The sequence below is a fragment of the Microtus oregoni genome, unplaced genomic scaffold, assembly GCF_018167655.1.
Source record: "Microtus oregoni isolate MIOR12 unplaced genomic scaffold, Mior012 000001F_ref0000356, whole genome shotgun sequence".
In the NCBI taxonomy this organism is placed as follows: domain Eukaryota; kingdom Metazoa; phylum Chordata; class Mammalia; order Rodentia; family Cricetidae; genus Microtus; species Microtus oregoni.
Genome location: NW_024543060.1, coordinates 64,908,841 through 64,932,963, shown reverse-complemented (window position 1 = coordinate 64,932,963; position 24,123 = coordinate 64,908,841). Strand labels below are relative to the sequence as shown.

Genomic DNA, 24,123 nt, shown 5'->3' with positions numbered 1-24,123 from the left:
AGCGCCGCGGTGGCGACGGTGTGCTCCTCTGGGTCCGCGGAAGAGAGGCGGGAACCGCGGGCACCCGGACGGCGCGGTCGGTCACTCGTCCCTGCGAGGACTTGGAGACAGCTGTTCTCTCCGGCGGCCGTGGGGGGCAGCAGAGGGGACCGCGACAGGTGCGGGAGCCCCTCCCAGGGCAGAAGTGGGAAGGCAGGCTCCGGGGTCTGTTCCCAGGCTGGAAACCACCCCCGCCCACCCCCCAAGTAAATCCCCGCGAGAGGCCGGGCCGGCGCCGGGTCTGCGGGAGGAAGCGGCCGGAGACAGAGCGATTTCACGCGGCCTCCGGGGCTCGGGTTCCCGGGCCGGATACATGAGTTATGAGGCTTGCGTCTCGGGGAAACTGAGGTGGCGTGAACGCAAGGCTAAAAAACAACCTCCCACTCAAAAAATGGAAATATTCATACTCCAAAAGAAAAAAAAAATCCCTCAAGTGATCCAACCGGCTAGGGGAGTTGAGTGATTTGGTTAATGGGCGAGGCCAGCTTTCAGGGGGCTGGGCTTTGGCGCGCTCCCCACCCTCATTCACTACCTTTCCCCGGCCTGGGGACTTTTGAATTCTTGATCTCCTCTTAACCATCTCCGGGGGAAATTGCTAGAGGGAGACCCCTCCTTGACCCTCTTGGCCAAGCTGCGGGCTGGCGGGGCGCGCTCTGGGCGGTTGTCCCAGGCTGCCAGCAACCATCGCGACGCCAGCCTCGCACAGGAGGGGGCGCGGCCTTGACTCACACCCCCTTCCCCCTTCACTCCCTTCCTCCCTCCCTCCTTCCCAGACAGAGCCTCCCCTGCAGTCCCGCTCCGGACTCGGACTCCGGCTCCTCTTGCCGTCCGCAACCTCCGCTGCCGCCGCTGCACTACCTATTCGCTGGCTGCTCAGGTGGCTGGCTGTCGCTTCGATGTCCTAATCCAGGGCCCCCCGGGCCAGACTCGGCTGGGCTCCCTTCACCCTCCCTTCACCATGAAGGCGACTCTGCAGGTGCTGGGCTTCCTTCTCAGCCTGGCCCGGGGTTCCGAGATGGGCAACTCTCAGGCAGGTAAGCCGCGCGGGGAGCACCAGCAGGCTGGAAGCGGAGAGCGCGACCTGAGGGCGCGCAGACCCTGGGCAAGGGGGTTCGGGTTCTGCCCCGCTGAACTGGGGGGTGCGACCCCGAGCCTACTGGAACAAGCAAAGAGGGGACCGTGTGGCTCGGTTCTCGGAGTGGGCTGGGCAGGGACCGCATTCCTGGATGCCTACTCTGTTCCCCAGGGCGTCGGGGACCCTCTGATTGCTCTTTTTCTGATCAGGTTGTTGTAAACAGTAGTTCTGAGAGCCTGCAGAGAGGGAGGGTAGGGACCCTTCTGTAAACCTGAGAAGCCTTGACTTGAGGGTCTCCGTTTGCTCTGCGGTTCCGTGGCCCCCACCCCACCCCAGGTTTCAGCAACCCCCAGTTTCGTTGTTTTGCCGACAGGGCGGAGCTATGCAAGGGTTTGAAGTTGTTGTTGTCTGATGTTGGAAAAACAAGAGCGGCACCTCCTCTTCCGTGAGTGGGGCTGCCCTGAGAAGGCCGAGATTAACCTGAGGGCCAAGTCCAGGTGACATCAGAGGGAGAGGCCTCACGGAGGCTGGCTGCCTGCCTTCCTACAAGATAAGCTGGTCCCCAATTTAACCACCTTCTCTCTACCAAGACCCAGGTCAATTCGGTTAACATGTTGCGCATCTACTATACAGTATACGTTTCCAGGGTCTATGCCTGAGCCTGCAGGTGTGGGAGAAAGGACAATTAGACCTATTTTCGAGGTCACCTCTCCCACCTTCTGAATGGTGTGGTCCGTGATCTCGCTGCTAGACGCCCCCTCTTCCATTCAGTTTATTGTCTAACTTCAGACACAGCCCAGACTGTACCTCCCGTTCCGCCATGGAATGGGTGTCTCCAGAACTGTGGACACCTGAAGAGTTCTGGGGTTGGTGTAATTCTCACTTCACCCCCAGAGCTCAGCTTGGGGTACAGCCAGGGCCCCTTTCCCAGGATGGGAGTGGGAGAAACCACCTGTGCTTCCCCCACAGTTGCTGGGCCTAAATTTAGCCCCTGGGATCTTGAGATGTGAACACTCCCAGCTGGTGGAGGGGGTGGTCTGGAGACTGGAGTGGGAGGGGCCAGGGGAGTGACCTTATCACTCTTCCATCTGACTGTGTCCCCCCCTTAACCAGGAACCCAAGAGTCCAGGATTCTCACCACCCTCCCCAAGAGGCAGGGAGCAGCCGTGGTTGGGTCTCTCTCTACCCTTTATCTCTGTCCTGCAGCCTCTGGGCATCCGGCCCTGTCTCAAACCTTGTATAGCCGCTTTGTCCCCTTGTGTGTGTGTGGCTAGGGCAACGGAGGGGAGGCTTCTCAGGGGCTGGATGTTCTTGTTGTGTCCAACCCCAGTCAGTGCTCTCTCTCCCTACCTAAGAAGGGCTCTGCCATTGCTCTGGGAGCGTAGGTTCTGTGCACGGACAGTTCTCACTCTTCCTTGCTGATTTCCCCAAGTTGCCGGGTTCCTCCTGGATAGTTGTTTATACTCCTGGCCTGCCCAGGCCCTTTGCCCCTGTTTATGAAATATGGACTTTACCCTCAGGGTGGCAGGTAACCGAGACCTGTAAAGCCTTGCAAAGCATAAGACACAAAGTGTACAAGATACTGTAGGCAAGTGGGATGGATTGGCCCCTTGTAATACTTCCCAGTACAGATCCCAGGGGCAAACCAATCTCTATGTGTGAGCCAGGGGAACTGTGTATGTGTTTGTGTACCAGTACACGGTGTGTGCACGCATCACTTCCCTATCCAGAGATCCTAGCTCCTCCCTTATCGGGGAGAAGGGGTTGGCGCCTTGACTTGGAAGAGGGGTGTCCTGCCAGGAAGGGGACAGGGGCGGGGCCGTTTCAGAAATGACTAACCTGCCTAGTCTTTTACTTCAGTCCAAGGACCCTGGGGTTCCTGGATGCCTCTGGGAGCTTCTAACCTGTTTATACCTCCTTGCTGGGACTGGCTGGCCCACTCCTTCCTTCATGGAGGATCTTAAAGAAGGGGTCAGACCAGAGCTAGCAGAAGCTGGGGCCTCTGTCTCTCTTTCCCACTGTTCCGCTCCTGCCCCGCCTCAGGGAAGGGTGGTTAGAACAGGTGGTTCACCCCCTTGCCCCCACCCTCCACAAGTGCTGTGTTAGAGGAAAGATCCTTAGCACTTCCAGGGCCAAGTCTTCCTAAACCCCATTACCCTCCCTTCTTACGAAGGAAAGTGAAAGAAGTGAAAGCCAAGACTGGACTCCCTGGCCATTCTTCTGGGCTCCCCTGGGAGCACTGGCACAGTTACATACAGGTCTTTTTACTGACCACTGCCGACGGTGAAGTTGGAAGAAGGTTCGGGAGTGGAGGCTCTGTGCTGTTTCTCTCCAGGGCTGCCCTGTGATGCTGGGGGAAGCTGGAACACATTGGCTCAGGGGAAGGGACTAGAAGGGAAACCAGAGTTCAGGAAGGGGGAGGCCGCAGTTCCTTATCCAGCTTTAGAGACAAAGCTCCCATTGACCCCCCCCTACCCTACTACCAGGGTTGCTCCCTCCAGTGAGGTCACTTGTCTGAGCCCAAAGCTCCAGGATAAGAGGGGGGGTGCTGCTAAGGATGGGGTGTCTGGGATAGGGTGGGGCAGCCCCCTCCTCCTGGATAGAATCGCCTCATTGTGGGCTGAACTGTGGCCCCAGGCACTGCCCCCACCCTCTGCCCCCATCCCACCCTCTGTAGACACAATAGGGGCTGTGTGCTAGCCCCAAAGAGATGTTTATTCCAGGGTCTAGAAAGAGGCAGGATGGGGGCAGAGAAGTAAGTGCCTTAGTTGAGAAGAGGGTAATCAAAGTTTGATCCCTGCCTTATGTGTCCTATCAAGGGAGGAGAAAAGTCTCCTGATGTCTTCCTTCTGCGTTAACCCCTCAGTGACCAAATGAGTGCCTGACTGAGTGCCTGACAGAGGCATGGTGGGGACTCTGGTGTGGCAAAGCACACAACACACTTCATCTTTCTGTTTGTAATGATGAGGGAAGCACGGGAAGTGGGGCGACCCCAGCCTTGGAGGGCTAGAAGGCAGGGTTAGTTAGAGGCAGTGAATGCAACCATAGACACCCGAGGGGCTTTCGTGGAGGGGACATCTAGCTTACCTGTCTGTCTTCTCTCCCCTTTCGCAGTGTGTCCTGGGACGCTGAACGGGCTGAGCGTGACGGGTGACGCAGAGAATCAGTACCAGACGTTGTACAAGCTCTACGACCGGTGTGAGGTGGTGATGGGCAACCTGGAGATTGTGCTCACAGGGCACAATGCTGACCTCTCCTTCCTGCAGGTGAGTGTGCACAGCCCCCCAACCCCAGCCCACCTCTCCTGGTTCCTCTTCCTTTTCCTAATGGGGAGGGGGCGGGGAGTCTGGTACTATGACCAGGTAGGTGTAGAAGCCACAGAAAGGGACAGAACAGCTGGTGTTCTGGTAGGCAGAACTGAACAGTAAGCCACGCAAGGACCCAGAAGCAGCTGGGGAGATGACAGAGGGACCCAGCCGGAACCTTCCCGTTATAAGTGGTTCCGAGAAGAAATGGGTTGCAGACGTAGGTCCTTGGTTATTTCTGGGTGTGTTTGCTCACAAAAGCGGCAACAGCAGTGTGATAGCAATACTTCCTACGAATGAGGAACTGGAAAGAATTCAGAGCTGGGGTGCTGGCTCGGTGGTGGGGTGCTTGTAGAACATGCATGAGGTCCTGGAATCGGTCCACAGGGAGGCTGGTCCAGGAACGGGCCTGTAAGCTTGTCTATTGGGGAAACTGAGGTGGGGTAATGCTCGCTGGAGCCCAGAGTTCAAGACCAGAGAGTTCAGGACGGGAGTCAGGGGGCCATGGGAGTCAAGGGGCCGCTGTGGCTCAGTGAGTTAAGGGTTCCTTCCTCCATGCCTTAAAGGAAAGGGGGATCCCTGAGACTTTGCCTTGTTCTGCCTTTCACTGACACGACCTGCTCTATGCTAGTGGATCCGAGAAGTGACAGGCTATGTCCTCGTGGCAATGAATGAATTCTCTACGCTACCCTTGCCTAACCTCCGAGTGGTCCGGGGAACCCAGGTGTACGACGGGAAGTTTGCCATCTTTGTCATGTTGAATTACAACACCAACTCCAGCCATGCCCTGCGCCAGCTCCGCTTCACTCAGCTAACTGGTTAGTGTCCATGACTCGTGGTCTCCCTCCCAGCCTCCCTGCTGACAGGCAGGGCCTTGGTGAGGACCCAAGATGGCTAACTCTCAGCTCGTCTTAGCCACCCACTACCTTGCTGGTTTAGAAGCCCACCGTTCTTTAAGCAGTAGAGGGGCCCAGGAGAGAACTGGGGGTGTCTGCTCCGGGAAGGAGGGACCCTATGTGACCATGGGGCTGGACTGGGAATTGGATCAATTGCCTATGCCTCCAACTTTGAAGTCCAAGAGTCGCTCCATCTCTCCGCTTCCCTGGAATCTTACCTTTGCCTCAACCAGGGAAGACTGCAGTGGGTTAAAACACAATCTGAGCACCCTCTGCTTGGTTCCAGTTGCTTGGAAAACACTCAGCTAAACCTAGAGGATTGAATCAGGGTGTCCTGTCCTGCTTTCCCCACCCCTCCCCCACTGGCTAAACCGGATCTAGACAGGTGTCTGAAGAGGCAGGCGCTCCTGACTCCTCCTCTTCCAGGGCCGGCTTTTCCAGAAGCCTGTGTTTGGCTGGACCACCTGTGGGCCAGGCCTGTGGCCCCCCCACCAGCCTGAGTCTTTGGGTAGGTAGGAAGGTATAATAGAGGAGTCACGCTGAGGACTTCAGCCTGTGGCTTTTCTCCCCACCACAGAGATTCTGTCAGGGGGTGTTTATATTGAGAAGAATGACAAACTTTGCCATATGGATACAATTGATTGGAGCGACATCGTGAGGGTCCGAGGGGCCGACATCGTGGTGAAGAACAACGGGAAAAATTGTAAGAGGCGGCGGTGGCGGCAATCAAGATGGCTCCCCTTGTCCCTGCAAACCAGAGTGACTCCTTTCTCATCCCTACTGGACCCCTTATCTGAACTCACCTTCCCCAAACAGTTACCTCAGGCCCTTGACCCAAGAGTCTGCCTGCCAGGAGGGACCAGGTCATTCTCCTGGAGCCCAAACCAGTGTATCCAGAAAAGAGGCCAAAGTTGTCTAGATGCTGAGTGGGGAGATCAGATCTGGACCAACCCCAATTGCTCTTTGCCAATATGACATCTCCCTGCCACCCTGACCTAATAGTCTCCCTCTCCTATCCACTCAAGTACACACTCTGCTTGTCTGGGAGGAACCAAGTTCCTGGGATGGCACTGGGGCTGAAGTTGGCATCTGTCCCAGTCCCTCCCCTTCAGCTGCCCAGTGGGTAGTGTGGGGGAGTGGCTCCACCCTTGTTGACAGGTTCACTTGTGCCCAGCCCTGCTCTCCAAGGGCAGGGAGAGACACAGCCCAGGGCTTTCGCTTGCTCCCAGGGCTGAGGTGTTTCTGTGCTGACATCATACCCTGTTGATTCAAGCAAGTCTTTCTCAGCCCCACGGTCCTGTGTGTGCTGTCTTGTTTCCCATCCAGGTCCACCCTGTCATGAGGCCTGCAAGGGGCGATGTTGGGGGCCTGGACCAGAAGACTGCCAGATATGTGGGTTTGAATTTCCTTCTAAAACATTAAAGCTCATATCCTCTCATACTGTCCCTAGGCCATCCTCACCCTGCCTGGGTCGATCCTAATGGTCAAAATGAGCAATGGCCTCGGAATTTAGCCCTGACCGCTATACTTCTTTCCACAGTGACCAAGACCATCTGTGCCCCTCAGTGTAACGGTCATTGCTTTGGGCCCAACCCCAACCAGTGCTGCCATGACGAGTGTGCAGGGGGCTGCTCTGGACCCCAGGACACGGATTGCTTTGTATGTAGTGTCTGTGTTCTGAAACCGGGGTACAGGCTTTGGAGAGGAGTAGGGGTATATGGAAAATATAAATGCTAGGAATCTTCTTCATCCCCAGGCCTGCCGACACTTCAATGACAGTGGGGCCTGTGTGCCTCGCTGTCCACAACCTCTTGTGTATAACAAGCTAACGTTCCAGCTTGAGCCCAACCCCCACACCAAGTATCAGTACGGAGGGGTCTGCGTTGCCAACTGTCCCCGTAAGTATCTGAGGGGAAGGGACAACATAGTGGACCCAAGATCCGAGACAAAAATTTGGAATGCAAACCAGGTGGTGGTGGTGCACGCCTTTAATCCAAGCACTTGGGAGGCAAAGGCAGGCGGATCTCTGTGAGTTCGAGGCCAGCCTGGTCTACAAGGGCTAGTCCCAGGACAGGCTCCAAAGCTACAGAGAAACCCTGTCTCGAAAAACCAAGAAAAATTTGGAATGCAAAAGGGATTAAATTGCTGGGCAATGGTGGCACACACCTTTAATTCCAGCACTTGGGAGGCAAATGCAGACTGATCTCAGTTTGAGTTCAGGCCAGCCTGGTCTACAGAGTGAGTTCCAGAATAGCCAGGACTTTAAAAAACAAAGAAAAGGGATTAAGATAGATGTTAACTCTGGAACCTATGTGTGATCATGTGACCTCAACTAGTGAGTGACATTGCTTCTGGCCATGGCCACTTGGAACAACAAAGAGCAAAGGAGGTTGGGAATGTTGAGGGAGTGCTTGCCTAGTGTGCACAGAGCCCTGGCTTCGAAAACTCCAGTACCATGAACTGGGCAAAACAGTGTACTGTACTCCCAGCACTCGGAAGTAGAGGCGGGAGGATCAGAGGCTCGTGGTCTTCCTCAGCTACGTGAAGCGTTTGATGCCAGCATGGCTCAGCAGTTGAGGAGACCAATCGCTGCCCTTCCAACGGACTCAGTTCCTAGTACCCATATCAGGCAGCCCGTAGTAGCCTACAATTCCAGCTCTAGGGGCCCTGACGTCCTCTTCCGGACTCCTCGGGTGCCAGGCACAAATGTGGTACACATACCTACACACAGGCATTATGTATACACATAAAATAGGAGGCTGGAGAGGTAGCTCAATGGTTAGGACTTGTTGCTCTTCCGAAAGACCTGAGTTGGATTCCCAGCACCCACACAGGGATATTTGATGCCTCTGCCTTCAAGAGCACCTGTGCGTGCACAGACACATAATTAAACATAACAAAAATGAATCTTAAAAATACATAATTAAGGGGCTGGAGAGATGGCTCAGTGGTTAAGAGCATTGCCTGCTCTTCCAAAGGTCCTTTTTTTTTCTTTTTTTTTAAATTTATTTATTTATTAAGGATTTCTGCCTCGTCCCCACAACCGCTTCCCATTCCCTCCCCCTCCCCCGATCAAGTCCCCCTCCCTCATCTGCTCGAAGAGCAATCAGGGTTCCCTGACCTGTGGGAAGCCCAAGGACTGCCCACCTCTATCAGGTCTCGTAAGGTGTGCATTCAAACTGCCTAGGCTCCCACAAAGCCAGTACGTGCAGTAGGGTCAAAAACCCACTGCAATTGTTCTTGAATTCTCAGTATTCCTCATTGTCTTCCAAAGGTCCTGAGTTCAATCCCCAGAAACCACATGGTGGCTCACAACAATCTGTATTGAGATCTGGTGCCCTCTTCTGGCCTGCAGGCAGAGCACTGAGAATACTGTATACGTAATAAATAAATAAATCTTTAAAAAAATACATAATTAAATCTTTTTCTCATAAAGGGCTTGAGGCCATCTTTTTAAAAAGGGATTTATTTATTCATGTACTTTATGTACATGGGTGTTTTGTCTGTATGTATATTTTCACACCATAAGAGGGCATTGGATCTCATGGGACTGAGTTAAAGACAGTTGTGAGCCACCCTGTGGGGTCTGGGAATTGAACTCAGGACTCTTGGAAGAGCAGCCAGTGCTGTTAACCTGCTGAGCCTTCCTTCCAGCCCCTTGAGGCTCTCTTAAGAACAAAGGGATGTCTCATTTATAGGACAAACCTGAGGAACTCTAGGTTGCAGGTGTGTAAGGGGAGCAGGGGTAAAGAGGAGGGGTCTTGGGGGCTGGAGAGATGGCTCAGAAGTTAAGAGCACTGGCTGCTCTTCCAGAGGTCCTGAGTTCAATTCCCAGCAACCACATGGTGGCTCACAACCATCTGTAATGAGATCTGGCGCCCTCCTCTGGCGTGCGAGCATATATCGAGGCAGAATGTTGTATACATAATAAATAAATAAATCTTTTTTTTAAAAAAAGAGGAGAGGTCTTAGTAGTTGGCAGCATTTTTCATATCTAATGACGATCGATCTCTCCTTCCTAGATAACTTTGTGGTTGATCAGACATCTTGTGTCAGGGCCTGCCCTCCTGACAAGATGGAAGTAGATAAAAATGGACTCAAGATATGTGAGCCTTGCGGAGGATTGTGCCCAAAAGGTGAGCAGTCTTATATCCAGCCTTCTCTCTGAGATGAGCCAGAACCCAGCGCTGAGACTGTTTTGTGTTGGCAGCCTGTGAGGGGACAGGCTCTGGAAGCCGCTACCAGACTGTGGACTCTAGCAACATCGATGGGTTTGTGAACTGCACCAAGATCCTGGGCAACCTGGACTTCCTTATCACTGGCCTCAACGGGTAAGAGACTCTGTCTTCCCACCCTAACCTCCCGGCCCCATCCACCACACAGTCTGCTTCAGTGGCTTAAATCCCTCCAGTGCAGCTGGCTAGCAATGTTAGGCATGAAGTCGTAAGAGCTACAAAGAACCTGAGAGGATGCATAGCTCCACCTTCCTTCCACCTGGAGCTTGCTGTCCCTCAGTGTCCCTCAAGGCCATCATCCCTAGGCAGCGCAGTTTACCCTGAGGAACGATGTGGTACATGGGCAGTATGGGCAGCATGGACCAGCTAAAGTTTTCAGAAGCTCTTCCTTAAATTTAAATAAGAGGAAGCTGGAGAGACAACACGGGTTAAGATTGCATACTGCTCTCCCACAGGTCCACAGCTGTCTATGCCTCTGGTCTCAGTGGGCGTGCGTGCACACACACACACACGTGCACACACATACACAAGACTAAAAATAATGAAAATGGTTGTCTATTTCTCATTTCTTTACATTTATTTATTTTATATGTGTTACATGTGTGAGTATTTTGCCTACACATGTGTCTATGAGCCACGCGTGTACCTGGTATCCTCAGAGCTCTGAAGAGGGTGTTGAGGTTGAGTCAGTCACCTGGAATGGGAGTTACAGACAGCTGTGAGCCATTATGTGGTTGCTAAGAATCAAACCCAGGCCCTCTGCAAGAGCAGCTAGTGTTGTTTGCTTGTTTGTTTGTTTGTTTGAAACAGGGTTTCTATGTAGCTCTGGCTGTCCTAGAACTTGATCTGTAGACCAGGTTGGCCTCGAACTCACAGAGATCTTCCTGCGGCTGCCTCCTGAGTGCTGGGATTAAAGGCAAGTGCCATTATGCCCAACTATACATTTTTTTTTTGATCATTTTTTTTTTTTTTTTGATTTTTCGAGACAGGGTTTCTCCGTAGCTTTTGGTTCCTGTCCTGGAACTAGCTCTTGTAGACCAGGCTGGCCTCGAACTTTTTGATCATTTTTTAAAAATTTCTCTCAGCGGAGCGATGGTAATGCTCACCTGTTGAGTTCAAGGCCAGCCTGGTCTACAAGAGTTAGTTCCAGGACAGGCCCCCCAAAAACAAAAACAAACCATTTCTCTCTTTTTGTGCATACACAGGTATGCACACCTTTGACCTCAGTTTTATTTTGTTTTTGTTTTTGTTCCCAATGAGATAAGGTCTCCACAGTAGCCCAGTTTGACCTCGATCTTGCCATCCTTGTTCAGCTCCTCAAGTATTAGTGCTGAGATTATAGGTGGGTGCTTTCATCTCTGCCCTAGTTTATTTATCTTTTTATGTATATGGATGCTTTGCCTCCATGTTTGTTTGTGCACCATGTGCATGCAGTGCCTGAAGAGGCCAGAAGAGGGCGTCTGAGGCTATGGAGCTGGAGTTATAGCCTGCTGTGGGCAGCCCTGGAGCATCAATTCCTTTCTTTCCGGCATGGGATGCACCGGGCACATGTATTTATGTTTCTCCGAGGAGCTCTGTTTCCTTAGTTTGAAGACTTGATGTAGGAGCCAAGAGGCTGGGTTGGTTCTAGGAGAACAGCTTGCTTATCATATTTGAAGCCCTGGGTTTGATCCCCAGCACTGAGGGGAGAAGGACATCTAGAAACCATGTTCCGAGGTGTGGTGTGTTTATTACCACTGAGACATACCTCTGCTGTACTGAGAGGTTTTTACTGTTCCCCCAGAGACCCCTGGCACAAGATCCCTGCTCTGGATCCGGAGAAGCTCAATGTTTTCAGGACAGTACGGGAGATCACAGGTGAGGAAGAGAGGCTTCTCCTCCTGGGAGGAGCAGATGACTTTCTGGCGTGTATTAAGTTAAGCCACTTAAGAAAGGTCACTCTCGGGCTGGAGAGATGGCTCAGAGGTTAAGAGCATTGCCTGCTCTTCCAAAGGTCCTGAGTTCAATTCCCAGCAACCACATGGTGGCTCACAACCATCTGTAATGGGGTCTGATGCCCTCTTCTGGCCTGCAGGCATACACACAGACAGAATATTGTATACATAACAAGGAAAGAAAGAAAGAAAGAAAGAAAGAAAGAAAGAAAGAAAGGCCACTCTCCAATCACAGCAGAGTATGGCGGGTGATGGAGAACTCCCTGCTTATCTGCCCCTCTCCAACCCTCTAGGGTACCTGAACATCCAGTCCTGGCCCCCACACATGCAGAACTTCAGTGTTTTCTCCAACCTGACAACCATCGGGGGCAGAAGCCTCTACAAGTGAGTAAGGCTGCGGAGGTGGTGGTGTCTCCAGACAGCGAGTGGGGTAATCGTGTGCTAACGTGGCAGGGGAAAGGCAGAAAGGAAGGGGAAAGCCAACTGCAATGTTGTCGTCTTACCAATGGGGAGGCTGACCCGGGAGGATCACAGCAAGTTCAAGACCAGTGAGTTCCAGACCTGCCTCAGAAAATGCATCTGCCAAAGAGGGCATCCCCTTTCCATGGTTCTAATGTAACCATGGTTGAATGGACATAAATCTCCTGTAGGTCTAATTTCCTTCTGTCGTCTGCCTTCTAACCCTACCTCCTTCTTCCAGCCGGGGCTTCTCCTTGCTGATCATGAAGAACTTGAACGTCACCTCGCTGGGCCTCCGGTCCCTGAAGGAAATCAGTGCTGGGCGCGTCTACATCAGTGCCAACCAGCAGCTCTGCTACCACCACTCTCTGAACTGGACGAGGCTGCTTCGGGGCCCTCCAGAAGACAGACTCGACATCAAGTATAACCGGCCTCAAAGAGACTGTGGTGAGAGAGAGGGCCTAGGAGGGATGAGGACGGGTGGTCTTGGGGAGAGGGCAGGGAGAGGAATAGGGAGAGTTTGACCCTGAGGGATGGGACCGATGAGGAAGAGGGTATGAGGGCGGAGGCAGCCGTGAAGGGTTTTGAAGGCTTCCTGGGAGTCCAGAGTCTTTTCCTAACGTGTCTGTTCTTTTCCAGTGGCAGAGGGTAAAGTGTGTGACCCGCTCTGCTCCTCTGGGGGATGCTGGGGCCCAGGCCCTGCTCAGTGCCTGTCTTGTCGAAACTACAGCCGAGAAGGCGTCTGTGTGACTCACTGCCACTTTCTGGAAGGGTACAGTGGGGAGAAGGCCAAGGTGGTGGGAGTAAGGCCCGGGAGGGTCGGAGTAGTGCAGGTGCATGGCCTTCAGGCTGTGTTTCTTTCTCCTTCCCTCTCCTCCCACCCCCACTCCCCCTCTAACCCACTCAGTCTATAGGCCAGGCAGGCCTTCAGTTCTTCTGCCTAAACCTTCCAAATGCTGGGATCACAGCTATGAGCCACCATGTCTGGCTTGAGCATGTGAACGAGTGTGTGAGTGAGGGGGGCCGGGAGAGACAGACAGACCGGACCTCATAGTCCTGGCCTAGAATTTGCTATGCAGACCAGACAGGACTCAGGGAGAGCCTCCTGCTTCTGCTCCCTGAGCACTGAGGTTAAAAGTGTGTGCTGCTGCCCGTGGCCCTCCCCTCCGTTGCTTTCTTCTTCTCTTGCTTTCCTGCTTGCTTTTGTTTTCAGACTAGGGTTTTCTCTGTAATCCAGGCAGGCCTTGAAATTGTGGAGATCTCCCTGACTTAGCCTCCAGAGGGCTGGGATTACAGATGTGAGCCACTACACCTGGTTTTGTAGCCAGTCTTCTGCTTGTGTTTTGGTGGGCATGAAGTCAGGGGTCCTCATTACAGAATAAGAACATGAAGGTTGGAACTTGGCAGTGACCTCTCTCTGTGTTCCCCATGGCAGGGAACCTCGTGAGTTTGCCCAGGAGGGCGAATGTTTCTCCTGCCACCCCGAATGCCTACCCATGGAGGGCATCAGCACGTGCAATGGCTCGGTACAGTAACAGCCCTGGGATCTGTATGGGAGGCGGGGAATGTCTAGGGAATGAGGTGGCCAGATTTCCAGGTGCGCCCAGGGAGGTCAGAGAAGCCTGGAATTTGTCCGTGGAAGACCCTGAGGGTTGGACTGGGCCTTATGGGGAAGGCTGGAATTAGCACTGAGATCTCAATGGCGACATCCCCTTCTCTTCTACTCAGGGCTCTGACGCCTGTGCTCGCTGTGCCCATTTCCGTGACGGCCCCCACTGTGTGAACAGCTGCCCCAATGGAATCCTAGGTGCCAAGGGTCCAATCTACAAGTATCCAGACACTCAGAATGAATGTCGGCCCTGCCACGAGAACTGCACCCAGGGGTCAGTGACGGGATGAAAGGAAGGAGGGGCCCAGCAGGAGTAGGAACACAGAATTAGGGTGTGGGGAGAAGCAAGAAGAAAGGGTTGGCTGCTTAAGGCCTCACTTCCAGCTGTGGAGGACTGGAGGACATGAAACTCACGACACGAAAATATCGCACGGATAGGGCAGCTGGAAGAAGCTCAGGAGTATCGTTCAGGAAAGGCTCACTGGGTGGAGATGGAGGATAGGACCATGGAGATGGGGGGAGTGGAGTCCTCTCTGTTCAGGGGCTGGGTTTCCAGTTCCAGGATGAGAGGTCCCAGTAGCTTTGTTCTGAAACAAGCTTTTATAAGTGGAGGCTCTTGGACTTGAGCCTCCATTTACTTTATAATCGTGTTTATTTGTTGTGGATAGGGGTGTGTGCGTGTGTGCTGTGGTGTGTGTATGGAGAGCAAATGACAACATAAGGAGTTAATTCTCTCCTTCCTGTAGATGGTTCGCAGGAATCAAACTCGGGTCCTCGGGCTTGGCAGTAAATCCTTCACTGCTGAGCCAGCTAAGCCTCTATTGTCTACTTAACTAAGAAGGCCATTTTCTTTTCTAGGTGTAAGGGACCAGAACTACAAGACTGTTTAGGCCAAACAGAGGTATTAATGAGGTAAGGAGGAATTAATTGTGGAACCAGGAATGTTTGGGAGAAAGGTTGCGGGGAGACCCATGCTATTTCATGTTATTCACTTTGCCTTTTTTTTGTTGTTGTTTTTGTTTTTTATTTTATTTTATTTTGTGACAGGGTTTCTCCATGTAGTTTGGAGTCTGTCCTGGAACTCCCTTTGTATACCAGGCTGGCCTTGAACTCACAGAGATCCGCCTGTCTCTGCCTCCCAAGTGCTGGGATTAAAAGCATGTGCCACCACTGCCTGGCCCCATTCTCCCTTTTAAAAAAGTGTTATGTGTACGGTTGTTTTGTCTGAATGTATATCTTTGCATGACTTGCTTGCCTGGTCTCCTTGGAGACCAAAAGAGGGTATGGGATATCTTGGAACTGGAGTTAAGGATGCTTGTGAGCCATCATGTAGGTGCTGGGCCTCAAACTCAGGACCTCCACAACAGCAACGAGTGCTCCAACACTCCAGTGTCCCATTCTGCCCTTCTTCTAAGATTTATTATCTATATATTTAAATATTTATTATGTATATAGTATTCTGCTGGCATGTATGCCTACAGGCCAGAAGGGGGCACTAGATCTCATTAAAGATGACTGTGAGCCACCATGTGGGTACTGGGAACTCAGGATCTTTGGAAGAACAGGCAATGCTCTTAACCTCTGAGCTCTCTCCAGCCCCCGACCATGTGTGTGTGTGTGTGTGTGTGTGTGTGTATATATATATATATATATATATATATATATATATACATATACACATACATATATATATGTATATATATACATATATATATGTATGTATATATATATATATATATAGTTTTGTTTGTTTTGTTTTTGTGACAGACAGGGTATCATTATATAGCCCTGGCTGACATGAAACTTGTTATGTAGACCAGACTGAACAAACTCACAGAGATCTGTCTGCCTCTGCTTCCCAAGTACTGAAATTAAAGGTGTGCACCACTTTTAGGTTTTTTGTTTGTTTGTTTGTTTGTTTTTTTGGTTTTCCTGGACAAGGTTTCTCTGTAGCTTTGGAGCCCGTCCTGGAGCTAGCTGTTGTAGACCAGGCTGGCCTCAAACTCACAGAGATCCACCTGCTTCTGCCTCCTGAGTGCTGGGATTAAAGGCATTCACCACCACTGCCCAGTTTATTTCTCCCTTTTAAAAAATTATTTTTTCTATGTATGAGTAAAGCTGAATGTGTGTGTGCACCATGTGTGCCTGGTTCTTGAGGAGGCCAGCAGAGGGCCCTGGATTCCCCTGGATCTGGAGTTATGGATGTTGTGAGCCATGTCGTGGGTTCTGGGAGCCAAACCTGGGTCCTCTGTAAGAGTTTTTAATTACGTGTAGTGGTGTGGGTATGTGCATTGGGTACAGATGCACTCAAAAGAGGGCATCAGATCTCCTGGAGCTGGAGTTACAGGTGGTTGTGAGCCACCATCTAGGTGATGGGAACCGAACCTAGGTCCTCTGCAAGATCAGTCAGTGCTTTTAACCATGGAGCCATCTTTTCAACCCCACCTCACCCTTTTAAATAATGTTACTTATTCTTTGGAAATTTAGTACATTTATATAATGTATTTCTATCACACCAACCCACCATTATCTCCCTCCAGATTCCCTCGTTCCCTTAGCCTGTCCTCTTCCTGGTTTCCTGTCCTCCTTTTCATTATTGCTATTAATAACCCCGAGTCCTCTTAGTGCCACCGTATGCATGTGGGTGTGGAAGCGTCCACTAGGGTTATTCTTTCCTCTTCTATAAATAGTCCGCCATCCCTGGGCTCAAGAATTGTGGCTTCCGGCATTCCCTTCCTAAAATTAACTTACGCGAGCTTAGAAGAGGGAAGTCTCATATTTAGAGCTCCTTCGGTGCTCATGGATATGAGTAGAGATGAATACTAATCACATCCACACCATAGAGATGACCTCTGTGAAGCTGCTGTAAACCTAGGATGCTGGCCTTTCTTTATCCCATAGCAAAACCCATCTGGCCATGGCTGGGATGGTCGGACTGCCCGTGGCTCTTCTGATTCTGGGAGGCTCTTTTCTCTATTGGCGTGGACGCAGGATTCAGAATAAGAGGGCCATGAGGCGCTACCTGGAACGGGGTGAGGTGAGTATGTTTAACTTTGGGGGACACTTATAATCTGCTCCTAGGGTGAGTGGTTGGATGGTCCCTACTCCTCTGTCCCTGGAATTTAGTCCCTGTCTTTTTTTTTTAAATATTTATTTATTATGTTTACAATATTCTGTCTGTGTGTATGTCTGCAGGCCAGAAGAGGGCACCAGACCTCATTACAGATGGTTGTGAGCCACCATGTGGTTGCTGGGAATTGAACTCAGGACCTTTGGAAGAACAGGCAATGCTCTTTACCACTGAGCCATCTCTCCAGCCCCCTAGTCCCTGTCTTTTAGAGGACAATGTAGAGCAATGGATATAGCTCAGACTGCTTGCTTAACATGTGCAAGGACCTTAGTTCAATCCCAGAAACACGCGTGTACACATGTACATATATGTGCGCACCAGTCCACATCGGAAGTGGGAACACGCGTTCTCATCTTGCCTTTGCCATTTGCCATGACTCTGAAGAAACTGCTTTCCCTTGGACAGAAAACCTAGTGTGAACTGTTGTTCCTGAAGGGAGGTGTCCCTCTCTTTCCGCCGTCAGCTCCGGGCCCTGCTGCCCTTGGCAACTCCTATGGGCAGTAGGTAGGATGGGTTTGTGGGAGTAGGCTTTTCTGAACACCTTCTTCCGTGTGCTCCTCAGAGCATCGAGCCTCTGGACCCCAGCGAGAAGGCAAACAAAGTCTTGGCCAGAATCTTCAAAGAGCCAGAGCTGAGGAAGCTTAAAGTGCTGGGCTCTGGTGTCTTTGGAACCGTACACAAGGTGAGTGGCTCACGGGAAGTCTGCAGAGCTGGGGAAGAGATGGAGAGAAGATGGGAGAAGGATTTTGGCAAAAGAGTGACATAAGGGGGCTGGAGAGATGGCTCAGTGGTTAAGAGCATTGCCTGCTCTTCCAAAGGTCCTGAGTTCAATTCCCAGCAACCACATGGTGGTTTATAACCATCTGTAACGAGGTCTGGTGCCCTCTTCTGGCCTGCAGGCATACATGCAGACAGACTACTGTATACATAATAAATAAATATAAAAAAAAAAGAGTGACATAAAAGAATGATTTTTGGCCAGGCAGTGGTGGTACAGGCCTTTAATCCCAGCAGAGGCAGGCGGATCTCTGAGTTCAAAGCCAGCCTGGTCTACAAGAGCTAGTTCCAGGACAAGCTCCAAAGCTACAGAGAAACCCTGTCTCAAAAAACCAAAAAAAGAAAAAGGAAAAAAAAAAAAGAAAACGAAAAGAATGATTTTTGACATCATGTCCACCCCAAACTTTCCAGGGTATTTGGATCCCTGAGGGTGAATCCATCAAGATTCCAGTCTGCATCAAAGTCATCGAGGATAAGAGTGGGCGGCAAAGTTTCCAGTCTGTGACTGACGTAAGTGAAGGGAGGCAGTCTCTGCCGCGCCAGAGGAGAGGCAGTGTTGGATCCAGGCGTGCTGGCATATGACTTTGCATGTTAGCTCTGTGTTAGGCATGCTGTTTTTGAGCGTTAGTGGGACCTCTGGACTCGGCATGCTTTTGTGGAGCATATGTGAACCTGTTCCTTCCTGGCTGACACCTCCTTTGTTTCACAGCATATGCTGGCCATCGGTAGCCTAGACCACGCCCACATCGTGCGGCTCCTGGGGCTGTGCCCAGGATCATCGCTGCAGCTTGTCACTCAGTACTTGCCTCTGGGCTCCCTCCTTGACTACGTGAGACAGCACCGCGCAGCCCTGGGACCACAGCTGCTGCTCAACTGGGGAGTACAAATTGCCAAGGTGAGGGGCATCTGGAGAAGCCTACGATAGCCAGGGCAGGGGCAGGGAGACCCAGGGTTTGAAGTCTGGGGACCGTCTTCAGGGTTTGGGCAGCTCCTGCTGCTCAGTGCCTGGTACCCCCACCCTGAGACTGCCTCCTCCTCTAGGGTATGTATTACCTCGAGGAACACAGCATGGTGCACAGGGACCTGGCGCTCCGCAACGTGCTGCTCAAGTCACCTAGTCAGGTGCAGGTGGCCGACTTCGGTGTAGCTGACCTGCTGCCACCAGAAGACAAGCAGTTACTACACAGTGAGGCCAAGGTGAGGTGACCAGGGTGGAGTGTGCATGGGATACAGAGTGGTCAGGGGCTCCTTCTGAGATGAGCAGGGGAGTCACGGTCAGTTCCGGGAGAGGGAGCTGAAAATGACTAAAAACTTCAGTTCAGACAACAGAATGGTAGAGAACCTGGGTGTTTTGTTCGTTTGTTTGTTTGAGAGCTTGGGATTTTAAGACAGTAAGAAAATTTGTGAAAATTAACCAGTAGCACCTTTATCTTTCATCCTCAGACTCCTATTAAGTGGATGGCCCTCGAGTGTATCCACTTCGGGAAATACACACACCAGAGTGATGTCTGGAGTTACGGTGAGCATACCCTCCCGTGTCATTACCAGCCCAAGCCCCCGATCTTTTGTGTCTTCTCTTCTTAGGAACTACCAGCCTAACTTCCAACCCTGTCTTAAAGCAAAGTTGATCTTCCTTTACTACTTTTAAATGGCCTGTGTCTATTTTTCATGCCTACTAGTTAACTTCTCTCTCTGTCAGGTGTCACCGTCTGGGAGTTGATGACTTTTGGGGCAGAGCCCTATGCGGGGCTGAGACTGGCTGAGATACCAGACCTGCTGGAGAAGGGCGAGCGGCTGGCACAGCCCCAAATCTGCACCATTGACGTCTACATGGTCATGGTCAAGTGTGAGTTGTTTGCTGACCGTGCCTTCTCCGACTTCCCTCCTTTCTCCTCCGGCTCTCTTCTCTGCTGACCCTGCCCCCTGTTACATCACACCCCCCTCCATCCCCAGGTTGGATGATTGATGAGAATATTCGCCCGACCTTTAAAGAGCTAGCCAATGAGTTCACCAGGATGGCCCGTGACCCACCGCGATATCTGGTGATAAAGGTGAGTGGGGGCCAGAGGATGTCAAGTTCTTTCAGAGAACTAGAATCCACCCTAACGCTTGTCTGCTCCTGTAGAGAGAGAGTGGGCCTGGAATACCTCCTGGGGCAGAGCCCTCTGCTCTCACAAACAAAGAGCTGGAGGAAGTAGAGCTGGAGCCTGAACTGGATCTCGACCTAGACCTGGAGGCAGAGGAGGACAGCCTGGCGACCACACTGGGTTCTGCCCTCAGCTTACCAGTGGGAACACTTACCCGGCCACGTGGGGTAGGAGACCTTCTAACTGCACGAGATTCCGCCCCATGAACCCCCATGAGCCATCCCCACTCATTAGCTTCAGTGCTAATAAGAGTTCTTCCTTCATTTTAACCCTTTCCTTTCCCTTCTCACCCTAGAGCCAGAGTCTTTTAAGCCCCTCATCTGGATACATGCCCATGAACCAGAATAATCTCGGAGAGGCTTGTCTGGTAAGATCTGTCGCTGGGAGCTGGGGTGGCGGAGTCTTATGGGCTTGGAAGTGTTGATAGAAATATGGAGGGAAACACCTCAAATCTTGAAGATTTCATCAGTGTCCTGCAACTGAGAAGGTCTTAAACGGCCACACCTCCTTCTGAATCTGTTTGCCTCTCCTTGTATGTTTCCTGTTATTTTCCTTCTTAGGATTCTGCAGTTTTTGGGGGTAGTGAACAGTGCCCTCGTCCCATCTCTCTGCACCCAATCCCACGGGGACGTCTGACGTCAGAGTCATCAGAGGGCCATGTGACAGGCTCTGAGGCTGAACTCCAGGAGAAAGTATTGATGTGTAGAAGCCGGAGCCGAAGTCGGAGCCCTCGGCCGCGTGGAGACAGTGCCTACCATTCCCAGCGACACAGCCTGCTGACTCCTGTCACCCCGCTGTCCCCACCAGGGTTAGAGGAAGAGGATGTCAATGGCTATGTCATGCCAGATACACACCTCAAAGGTACCTGGTTCTTCCTCCAGCTTTTCCCTTAAATCTAATCTCTTTCTCCAAACTCCCTTTAATTCTTTCATCTTCTCTGATATCTCCTAGTCACATCCCCATTCCTTCTGGTTATTTCTCTGAAGTACTATACACACTTAGAATTTTCTCACCCACAGGTACATCCTCCTCCCGGGAAGGTACGCTTTCTTCAGTAGGTCTCAGTTCTGTGCTGGGTACTGAAGAGGAAGACGAAGATGAGGAGTATGAGTACATGAACCGGAAGAGAAGGAACAGTCCACCACGGCCCCCTAGGCCCGGTTCTCTTGAGGAGCTGGGTTACGAGTACATGGATGTGGGCTCAGAGCTCAGTGCCTCTCTGGGCAGTACACAGAGCTGCCCACTGCATCCTATGGCCATCGTACCGTCTGCTGGTACAACTCCAGATGAGGACTATGAGTATATGAACCGCAGGCGTGGTGTAGGTGGTGCCGGGGGTGATTACGCTGCCATGGGGGCCTGCCCAGCAGCGGAACAAGGGTATGAAGAGATGCGAGCCTTCCAGGGGCCTGGACATCATGCCCCCCATGTTCGTTATGCCCGCCTCAAAACTCTGCGCAGTTTAGAAGCCACTGACTCTGCCTTTGACAACCCTGACTACTGGCACAGCAGGCTTTTCCCTAAGGCTAATGCCCAGAGAACTTAACCTCTGCTCCTTGAGACTCTCAGGGAGCATCTGATGGCAGCTAGTGCCTCTTGAGGGTACCCCTCCCTCACCCTCTCCCTCAGGTCCCACCCCCATTTCTCCAGCCCTAGACAATGCCGTCCAGTCTTCGGAGACTTGTATACATATCCTTACGCAATTTTTGTGGTACGTAGCCAGCGGTGCACTTTCTCCTCTTCCCCAGCCCCAGGAGAAGAGAAGGTTTTCCTGTTTGCCCACTTTCCCAATCCCGTTCCTCATCTTCCTCAGGGAGACTCCTGGAGATATGAAGGGTTACTCTCTAAGCCCCTTTCTCTCCGCTCTTACTTGGTAGGGTTAGACAGCCTTGTTTCTCATCAGACTGTCCTAAGGAAGAGAAGAGGACATAGAGCTGGAAGAGGAAAGGAAATTTTTGGCTCGTGAGACCAAATCCCATGGAAAGATTGAGAAACTTAAAGCTTTATGGACTAAAGTTAGGAGTAGATAGCAGTGACTATGAATGAGCGCTCACTGTGAGCCAGGCGCCATCAAGGTGAACTCAGCCACATCTCTACAATCTTGTGAGGTAGAGTTGATCCCATTTTACCAATACAGGAGTCCCCCGAGTGTTCCAATATAGCCAGCAGGTTCCTCAGTCTGTGGATAGTACTGAATTCTGTAGTTTGGTTTGGTTTGGTTTTTGGTTTTTCAAGACAGTTTCTCTGTTCTCCTTGCTGTCCTGGAACTCAATCTGTGGACCAGGCTGGCCTCAAACTTGGCTCAGAGATCCACCTGCCTCTGCCTCCTGAGTGCTGAGGTTAAAGGCGTGCGCCACCACTGCCCGGCCTATAGTGTTTTTAAACAATGTTTTAGCTGTTGTACAAAACTGAATGCTATAGTTTAGCGCCTTTTCCATCTTACCTAAGACGTCATCATGCGTTATGGCCGCAGTGTTTTTAGTTTGAGGTACCACAGCAAAAGTAGTACTACTTTGTCTATTTTCATAATTTCATGGATTTAGTATAGAGAATACCACATGATTCTCCCCCCATATGAAGTCAAGAGCTTTCACCTTTTCTCAAACAAAAACCACTTCCCTTTGGCATGTCTGAATGCCAGCATCACTACTCTTGCATTCTGAACCCGTTTGTAGGTAAAATAAGGATATTTGAACACAAGTACTATGATATCACTGCCAGTCAGTCTGATAGCAGGTGGGTTATGAAGTGACTTATGGGCTATTAGCCAATAACTAAGGTTATTGGTATGGATGCGTTAGGTAAAGATGACTCAGAATTGTGTGCAATCTAAACTTTAGGGACTATTTATTTCAGGAATTTGTCATCCGACATTTTCAGATTGTAGTTGATCATAGGCTACTAAAACTATGGACAGCCAAACCTCAGATAATGGGGGACTGAGCCTTGAAGAAATTAAGCAGCCGGTCCAGGATTCAAACTCTTACCAATTCCAATACCTGTACTTTTATTATAAGGTGTCAAGGAGTACCTATGTCAAGTCCTTGTAAGGGGCATGCGCGTGCTTTGTGTGTGTGTGTGTTGTGTGTGTGTGTGTGTGTGTGTGAGAGAGAGAGAGAGAGAGAGAGAGAGAGAGAGAGAGGATCTCACTCTGTAGACTGTAGACTGGCTTGGAACTACGTAGGCCAGGACGGCTTTGAACTCAGCTCTCAGCAATCCTGTCTCAGCCTTCCAAAGGCCGTGACTGCATGTGTGAACCAGACTCCTTTTCTTGTTTATGCACTGAATCAAGCAAATGCCAACGGCTACATTTTCCTCCAGTACCCAGGCTTCTCATCTCAGGAAGAAGTGAAGACAACGCAGAAGGGCAACTAACTGGACATTTTTTGTGCAAGCCATAGCCCACATATGTTGTAGATGATATACACTCCTTACAAGACAATTCACAAAGGTTCTGAGACTCATATTTAACCAGTAATGAGAAACTTCTGGTGGGATAGAAAGAGGATCCATCTTCAGACCTCAGTCTTCCTGGATGGGAACTGGGGAAAAATGTCTTCCTGTACCATTAAAGTTTTTTGTTTTGTTTTTATACGTGTCTGAATAAAAAATTGCCAAAGTTTTTTTTTCTTTTTGGATTCTTGCCAACTAAAAAGTGCATGAGACCATTCTTATCTGCTTCTTCCTTTTTTTTTTTTTTTTTATTTTCAAGACAGGGTTTCTCTGTAGCTTTTAGTTCCTGTCCTGGCTGGCCTCAAACTCACAGAAATCCGCCTACCTCTGCCTCCTGAGTGGTGGGGGGATCAAAGGCGTGCACCACCACCATTGGGCTCTTATTTGCTTCTTAGCTTTCTCTCTTGACATTATTATTCTGTCTCATCTAAACTTTTATTTAAATGCTTTTAAGATTTTACTCTTAATTACGTGTATGTGAGGGAGTGTGAGGTTTGGCAATGGGGAGAGTGCAGTGCCCCAGGAGCTCCAAATAGTGTTCAGGTTACAGATGGTTCGTGAACTTGGCGTGGGTGCTGGGAGCTCCCTTCCTCTGCAGGAATACCAGGTTATAACCGCGGAGCCATTTCTCCAGACCCTGCTTCTAATCCCTTTTATCAACCGGTTTTACTGGGAATTGCTACAAAGTAGCAAGTGTAAACAAAAAAAGTCAAAGCGCTTGCTTGGGAAAATGGAAAAAGCCCAAAAGTCATAAGTGTTTTTTGTTTTTGTGGATTTTCCTTCACAGATGGAATATTGAAAGCATTCTCTTGAGAGTGACCACATACTTCCTAAACATTTCTTTTAGAGGCCCCCATCAGAACCTATCGTCGGGACAAAAGTGCCATTTTACTCTAGTACAGTAGGAAGTCTGGTCTTGTTATGTTAACAAGTCATGGTAAATGAATAATCTCTCAAACTGTCCAGTTAGTGCTCGCTCACCCTAAATCTTCCACCTCCGCTCTGCCCCTTCCCGTTCTGCCAGCAGAGTAGGAGGAGGAAGAGAAGGAGGACTGGACTGGCCA

At 50.9% G+C, this 24,123-nt stretch overlaps 1 protein-coding gene across 2 annotated transcripts; it reads left to right on the top strand.

Annotated features, from left to right (window-relative positions):
- Nucleotides 1-23,228, top strand: Erbb3 (erb-b2 receptor tyrosine kinase 3). 2 transcript variants are annotated; one of them, XM_041668057.1, is made up of 29 exons: nucleotides 1-158; nucleotides 813-1,073; nucleotides 4,229-4,380; nucleotides 5,051-5,237; nucleotides 5,893-6,018; nucleotides 6,642-6,707; nucleotides 6,856-6,974; nucleotides 7,072-7,213; nucleotides 9,338-9,451; nucleotides 9,526-9,646; nucleotides 11,334-11,407; nucleotides 11,778-11,868; nucleotides 12,185-12,390; nucleotides 12,583-12,715; nucleotides 13,379-13,469; nucleotides 13,672-13,826; nucleotides 14,411-14,464; nucleotides 16,454-16,589; nucleotides 17,245-17,364; nucleotides 17,871-17,969; nucleotides 18,169-18,354; nucleotides 18,501-18,656; nucleotides 18,903-18,978; nucleotides 19,159-19,305; nucleotides 19,413-19,510; nucleotides 19,585-19,773; nucleotides 19,902-19,973; nucleotides 20,167-20,467; nucleotides 20,626-23,228. In XM_041668057.1, the coding sequence occupies exons 2-29, from the start codon at nucleotides 998-1,000 to the stop codon at nucleotides 21,150-21,152; spliced, it is 4,014 nt and encodes a 1,337-aa protein (XP_041523991.1). In that variant the 5' UTR covers nucleotides 1-158; nucleotides 813-997; the 3' UTR covers nucleotides 21,153-23,228. The 2 variants fall into 2 exon arrangements, with proteins under 2 accessions (XP_041523991.1, XP_041523983.1); XM_041668049.1 differs by lacking the exon at nucleotides 1-158 and having other exon boundaries at nucleotides 616-1,073.
- Nucleotides 23,229-24,123: the final 895 nt, after the last annotated feature.

Bases quoted from the DNA above. Each gene is read 5' to 3' on its own strand.
- Erbb3 (XM_041668057.1), top strand. From the start codon at position 998: ATGAAGGCGACTCTGCAGGTGCTGGGCTTCCTTCTCAGCCTGGCCCGG. The intron at 9,452-9,525 runs GTGAGCAGTCTT...TTGTGTTGGCAG, and splicing joins CGGAGGATTGTGCCCAAAAG to CCTGTGAGGGGACAGGCTCT. The intron at 17,365-17,870 runs GTGAGTGGCTCA...CAAACTTTCCAG, and splicing joins TCTTTGGAACCGTACACAAG to GGTATTTGGATCCCTGAGGG.